The 7,533-nt window shown below is 34.6% G+C and overlaps 1 protein-coding gene across 2 annotated transcripts in view; it reads right to left on the reverse strand.

Annotated features, from left to right (window-relative positions):
- Positions 1-7,533, reverse strand: part of LOC108748357 (attractin-like protein 1) — a 31,612-nt gene that overhangs the window by 4,793 nt on the left and 19,286 nt on the right. For both annotated transcript variants that reach the window (XM_018486464.1, XM_018486465.1), the window contains exons 2-4: positions 3,469-3,816; positions 1,983-2,164; positions 367-761 (exon numbers count right to left, since the gene is read on the reverse strand). In XM_018486464.1, coding sequence (XP_018341966.1) covers positions 367-761; positions 1,983-2,164; positions 3,469-3,816 — 925 coding nt within the window. The remainder of the gene's footprint in view (positions 1-366; positions 762-1,982; positions 2,165-3,468; positions 3,817-7,533) is intronic.

The following is a 7,533-nucleotide window of genomic DNA, read 5'->3' on the forward strand; positions in this document are numbered from 1 at the left end:
CGTTTTATTTTTAAACAACATAAAACTCATGAATAAAACCAGTACTTTTAGCATGATAATTGTACCTACAGGTTATCAGAGTAAGCTCCACTTCTATCAACATTTATTAATAACAATTTTGATACATGTACCAAACAATCACCAAAAGTCGCCTATAGATAATAAAATAAAAAAATATAGATAGTAAAGTAGTTCAGAAAATTTCCAGCAATTTTGGTAGTTTATCATTGACTGTAATAAATATTAATCATTGTAATAAAAATTATTTATATATTATAAATTCAAATTCTTTCTTAATTCATTATTAATTTATTTTATTAATTTAATCATTATATTCTTCGGATTTTTTAAATAAAATGCATGTACCTTTAGTGGGCCACATATTGTCTTGTTGTGACAATTATCGTGCACGGTAACGTTCTCCCAGATCTTGGCGGACACGTCAAACGCCCAGATCTCGTTGGTCACGGTGGAGTTCTCCACGACGCCACCGTACATGAATATCTTGTCGCCGAATAGCACGCACGAGTGCGCGTATCGCGGTAACGGCATTCGGCCCTCGACGTGAGGTGTCTCCCAAACATTGCCGTTATAATCGTACACGTATATCATCTTGGCACGATGGAAACTCTCACCGCCAACCACGTATAGCGAATCCTTCCAAACGATGGAACAGTGACTGGCTGAGCCGTCCGGTGGTAGATCCTTGTACGTGACACTCTCCCAAAATCCACGGTCGCCTCTTTGGCTACAATCCGCACCTGCGACGATCGCGCATACATGAGTTTATTTTGACTATATCTATTTTTTATCTCGACATGTATTTATTGTACTATATTTCCAATTTAAACAGTAATACTTGGTAAAAAATTATTACTGATAATTACACAGGATTGTAAACAAACTTTACTTGTTCTGGGAAATATAGTAAATGAGCTTATATTATGTGTTCATTACATTAAAACTTATGCTACTATTTTAGTACAATAATTATAATTGAATACATAATCTAACATTAAATTTAAATATCAAATCTTACAATATTCATCGATCATGTGATATTAAAAATTATGATGTCAGTATACTATACTATTATCCTAGATCGAAAGACATTATCGGAAAGACATTATCTCGAAACGTATTTAAATAGTAGCTGATTTTTTTCACATCGTTATAATTTTATTTTATTTTTCATCGCAGATTTTGCATCAATCAAAAGATGCAATTTCACATGTTAAAACAAGCAATTGGAGCGACAGGTCTGTTGCTGTTATTCCCACGCTGAAATTTTGTAATTTAAACAGTTTCGATTACAAGCGTTAACGCTCAAATGCTGCTTTTTCTTCTCTGATGGAACATTAATATGACATAAATATGACATCAATGTTTTATGTCGTGAAAAAGTAGAGTTTTACGATATATTAACTGCATTCGGTATTGTAAATATGAGATGCCGAGCTAGCAGACAGCGAGCAGAAAGATGATATGTAGATAACACATCAGAAAAATATGAATTGCCAAATGATTTTCGAGAAGGAGCAAAAGAATCAGATTTACAATGTCAAACAGCTCTTGCCCTCGAAAATGTATCTATTTTTTTTATTTTTTAGATAAATCTAATCAATGATTTTTATATACTGTAAACTGTTAACTTTTAAAAGTTGCAGCACAGACTTTTAAAATGCATAACGCATGATACATAAGAAAATGAACTAATCAAAGTTCTTTATTTTCTTCCGTTGAAATAAAAGACTACTTGATTTTCTTATGCCTTATGCGACATGTATTATGCAAAAAGATCTACAGTAATTCATGTCATTTTTTTTCATGAATGTAAAGTCATTACGTGATTCGAATAGTAGCTCGTGATTCAAGAGTTATCGAAAGATGTAATTAATTTTACTTTTGGACATGCGTGAAATATAATTTCCGGCGTCTCATTATCAACATGTCACCATTACACACCCTCGTTATCTCTTTACCTTTAAAGCCGTGAAAACAGCGGCAGTGATGACTCTCGCGATCACACTCGCCCTGCCCATGATGGAACGAACAATTGTTCGGGCATACCTGCACGTCGCAGGCCTCACCGGTCCACATGGCGTCGCAGGTACATGTGCCCTCGATACACACACCGTGGCCAGAACAATCGATATGGGAATACCTGCGAAAAGTGACGCACGCGATATCATTGAGTCAATCTTGTCTTCGAATGATGCGGTGCCACCGTAATAATTTAACGTCGTTATTAAGTAAATACAAATACTCTCGTGTGTTATTTATTCGTATAATACATTGTTTGCCTCTATTAACTTCTTCCTACAAAAAAGGTTTACTCTCAATATTTGAACGGTGCAAGATAAAGCACATAATTCAGGAAAAGCATATATGTATCATGACACACGGTGGTTCGGATGATAGGTCCTCTAACGGATTTTCTGATGGATCTGAAGTCAGATTTTCCTGGAAAGGTTTTATATGATAACAGTATCGAGAAGCAGATAATCCTCGTGTCTCATGTATCATGTCTAAAATCGAACCGGCAAAGGCTTTGATAAAATACTAGATGTATCTTAAAAATGATTCCCGTTCTTCCGGATAAAATCGTAAGCGGGTTTTTTTTTGTCAGAAATCGCCTTCTGTATCGTAATGTTATCAAATGTGACGCAGATAGGGTTACGCGTATTTCCGGCTCGCAGAGGAAGCTCGATAAAGTTCCTAAGTCGACAGCGACCCAATTACGAGTTATCGGCGGTTGCCACTCTCCGTGTAATCTCTTCATTCTATTTCTCTCACATTGACCGCCACCTTGTCAAGTATCTCACAACATGTCTTTCTTTTTCAACAGACACGTATGACGTGAAATAATTTATTCGGTTCTGATAAGATATCGCTGCAAATCATACGAATAAATGCTTCTACTTCCTAAAGGCTATTGCGTAATGGTCACGTTTTAGGATCGACCGACGTATTATTACGACCTATCAACTTGCACTATAATCTTATGGATAACGTAAAATGACCCGCTTCATTTTTTTTTCTACCATGAAAGAATCATTTTACTAAGAAAGGTATCAATTGTATATATGTTAACTGTGCTATATAGTTAACTTTAGCACACTGTATTTTTATTCAGCATACTGAATAATAATGTCTAGCAAACGCATTGAATTATTTCTTAGTATACTTAATCAGAGAGAAAATTATAAATTTTTAAATCTAAGTATAAATTGGCACAAATATATAGGATGATGTACGGAATGTGTGGCATGCTATTTAATATTCAATTTTCCAAGGTTTAATAATTCTATACCAGTTCTGTACTAATTTTGTTAAAAATAAATGTGTTATATATAAAGTATTATAAGTAGTATGATTGTATGATATTTCGTGCGCTATTCTAAATATATGTATTGAGAGCTGAAAAGAAGGTAGAGGAAACCGCGGTCAGCAGCGCGGTGCGCTCACCTGCTTGGGCAAGCGTTGATTTTATATGTAATGTTAAAGCCGCTCATGTTGTATGCGACATCGGAATAAAAGTGCAGTAACGCGCTACCGGATCGCGCTATTACTTCCGGCACACGGCGTATGTGATAGCTGTCCTTGTGCATCAGGCCGGAGAAGACGGCCAGCAGCGGCGCCTCGACGCTATCACCATCGTAAATATACAAATGGTCCCAGCCGCATTCTGTCGCAAATTGCTCCACGTGCATCCGTATCTTCGTGTTCGGACTGCTCTCAATCAGCCAGGAGCACCTTACATCCGCAGTATAGTTGCCAAAGCCATCGTGGATGCTCCCAATTCTCTCTGATAATCTGCCGGAAGAACAAGAACACCCAATTATATAAGCCATCATCTCGACGTAAACATTAGATTTTAACAATATCAATAAAATTGATAGTAGTTAAAATAATGATGATGATCCTTATAATTAAAATAATGACTAATAGGAATCAGTGCGGTAATTAGAGCGCAACAAGAAAATTTAATATATATTTAATATATGAAACATTAAATCGACTTCAATTTCACACATTTCGGTTCGTTTTAAATCTTCATTATCAGTATACCGTTGTATAAATATTAAAAAACAAATTTTCAAATCATTTAAAAATAATAACTGATATTCAAGTGTAGTCTGCAACGATTCCAGCCTCATGTTAGATTTTAATTTATTTTGCATCATATGGCAAGCATCAATAAGATTCCAACATAATCTTGATAATGTATCGACGTAGCGAGATAAATTAGCATTTTATCGATGAAATTACAGATGAAGACAAAGTATGTGTTTATTTAAAGAATAAATAGGAATAGTCATGAAATAACCACTATATTTAGTGCTATGATAAATGTAAAAAAAATGCGTTTATAAAACGATAATATGATAATATATATGATAACATGAAAATCAAACTTTATTTTTTATGATGCAACTTTAATGCAAAAAAGTTATAGTATATTGTCGTATTATCACATATATGTATATATACAATATATATAAAATCATATACTTTATACAATCTATATTATAATAATAGACAATAGTTTTAATAGATTACACAGAAATGCGATTCTTGCAATTTTAATGATATAAAAATGTACTAAGTTAAATGTGCTCGCATTAACAATTAAAAATAACTCTAGTTATAAATAAGTTATGAATGTAAGCGATACAATAAAGGCGACATATCTCACAAAAAATACGTCAAGCACAAAGTTCATTGCTGCGGAGTAGGCAGTTGAAATCATGATAGTTCTTGTATATTTTTTTAAGAGAGAGAGAGAGAGAGAGAGAGAGAGAGAGAGAGAGAATGAAAGTGTGTGCGTTTTTGTAATTCTAAATGTAAATAGGTAAAGTCTTCTCTCCTTTCCTCGCTTTTCCTCTCTCCCTCCCCTCTCTTTCTCCCCTTTTCTCTTTCATTATCTTCCTGTTGCTAGAGTGTTAATAAAATTAAAATTAATTCAATTAATATATATCGCGTTTGTAAACACAAATAACGGTACATAATCCGAATAATCCGAACAGTCGTACGTCTTTCGTTGCGTCGTGTTGCATCGATATGCTGATCAGGCGGATGCAACGTGCGCGACACGGAGGAGCAACATCAAGCGGGTACATCATCGTCAATGAGATCCTAACGCGCTAACTTCATTAATTATTTTTTTTATCCGACGATCGCACTCGTAAGCCCATAATGATGGAGATACGAGACGAACCGGAAGTCGGCAGAATGAAAAATGACATTCGACGTTCTCAATACGTTCACAGAAAGTGCAGCGCATCTTAAAGTTACAAGTCATCATTTCTGTACTCGAAAGCAAAGATGATGCGGAAACAGGAGTGGCGTAATTAAACGAGAAAATATATAAAAAGATATTAAGCTTTAAATTTGTATCGAAAGAAAAAGGAAAAAAGAACTTAAGCCTTGGAAGTATAAGAGAAGATCTTTAGAATTTCTTACATTTATTTATTTTTTTATGATAATCTCAGTACTTTCGATCAAACTTTTTCCTTCTTCCATGTACTCTTTAAAAAAAGTTAAGTTTACCTTACAACAGTAAGATAAATTCAACTCTCTTACGGTGGATTTAAATTTGCCAAAATTATTTTTTTTTATTTCAATATATAATAGAGAGCGATCAGCTAACTATCAATTCCGAAAGTTAATATTAATTCTAGTCCTGACTTCAATTACCGATTAATTCCAGAATATAAAAAAGATACGTAATGAGATCCTATAACGAGCTCGTGAAAATGTCAGAGTGCTATACTAAAATAACAGACCGGTTTCGCGATGTTCAATCAATCAACATTTTATTAGAAATGTCAAATGTTGGAGCAATCGATGTCGTTGATCGAATAACAAAAGCCATTAATGTAATTGAAGACATAGCGACAACTAGCGATGTAGAAATGTATGTCGCACAATTAATTAAGGGAAAGACAAAGAAATTTAATTGAGAGAGCGTGTTGACTAACAGCGCGACAACGTGGCATAAAGACCACTTGCGTTCTAGTAACGCGCACATGCATTTACGACCACGGGCAATTCAAGGCAAAAGGAGGATGCAACAACGACGTAGGAATAACAATGTGCCTTGTAAAAAGAATGACTTTCGTGGAGGCACATTCGCTGTCGTGAATGATTGACGCGAGAAACAGTGTAACGCCACGCTGCGCCGTATTTATACGCGATGCCACGTATTTATACCGCATAGTGATGCACTTGCAATTAGTAGCATTACACGCGTAATTCTCACGATTAGCCACGATCTTTTTTTTACCCTTGACCGTATAATTCTTAACAATTTCGATTAAATAGTCACATGGAGCGCGGAGAAGTCGTTTTTTCCCGCGGATAGATGAACTAGGAAGTAACATCAAGAACAATATAGCTGTTATCATTGAGGTAATTTAAAAAAAACCGTTCAGCTTTGGAAAATAATTTCAAGGATAACACGAGACGTAGGACGCGTTTTTATCTAATCATTTTCATTACAGAGAAGTTGATCTTCTTTATTTCAATCGTAACTCTTATCGTGGAAGCTCAACAACAAGGACACTGCTGAAGTTTACAGCGAAAAATAATTTTTCTCCCCCCCCCCTCTCCCCTCTCTCTCTCTTTGTCTGTGGTAATAATAAATACGAAGGGCACGCGTTAGACATAAAAGTAGCTTCCAGACTTTTATGTTTCTTTACAAGCTGATTCCATTTCCACTCTACGTTCCTTCAATGAATAATCTATTGCGCGTCTAACAATTGTTCGACATTTGCGCAAGATATTCGCTTCATTTATTGATGGCAAGATGAATTATTATTCTATTATTATATTTATAAATACAAACTCTTATTAAATTATATAATTGCTAAGAATTCTCGGCTAGAAAAATCATTTAATCTTTATGTTTAATTAAGTTTTGTACTAAGCAAAATAAACATAGTAAATTTTACCGTTAATTAAAATTTATTGTACATTCTTCTTTTCCTTCATGTTAAAAAACCGCAACGCGGTTAATCCTTTAATTTCGACAGAAACATGATAAGTCCCCGCTAATAGATATGCGGTCGAAGAAAGAAAAAAAACAGAGGCGGCATAAATGAGATTGTAGATTACGCCTTCTCGTCGAAAATTGCGCAGTTCGTATTATTATCGCAATTGCTGAAGTTGCCACATGCCCATTACAGTGCGAGCATCAGAATGGAAGCCGGCACGAAATTAGCATACTGTGTATTAAATACGCGACTGCTAACTTCAAGCGCAGAATGGAAGAATGAGGATCGCTGTAAATAACAGCTGATTAATTATTAGCAAGAGGAGGTCGATACCTTCAGAATTTTTACCTCCTTCACAACGTAAACATATATTTAAAAAGATAAAAACATGTTTAAAGTCTTTATTCGGAGTAAACATATATTTAAAAACGCGGTACTTAAAAAGATAAGATAAGCATAATCTTCGTGTAAGATAAATTATCCATTAAAAAAAATAAATAAACACGAGTAAAATTTCGTAAAAAAAAAAAAAAAA

Source organism: Trachymyrmex septentrionalis, unplaced genomic scaffold (assembly GCF_001594115.1).
Source record: "Trachymyrmex septentrionalis isolate Tsep2-gDNA-1 unplaced genomic scaffold, Tsep1.0 scaffold22, whole genome shotgun sequence".
In the NCBI taxonomy this organism is placed as follows: Eukaryota; Metazoa; Arthropoda; class Insecta; order Hymenoptera; family Formicidae; genus Trachymyrmex; species Trachymyrmex septentrionalis.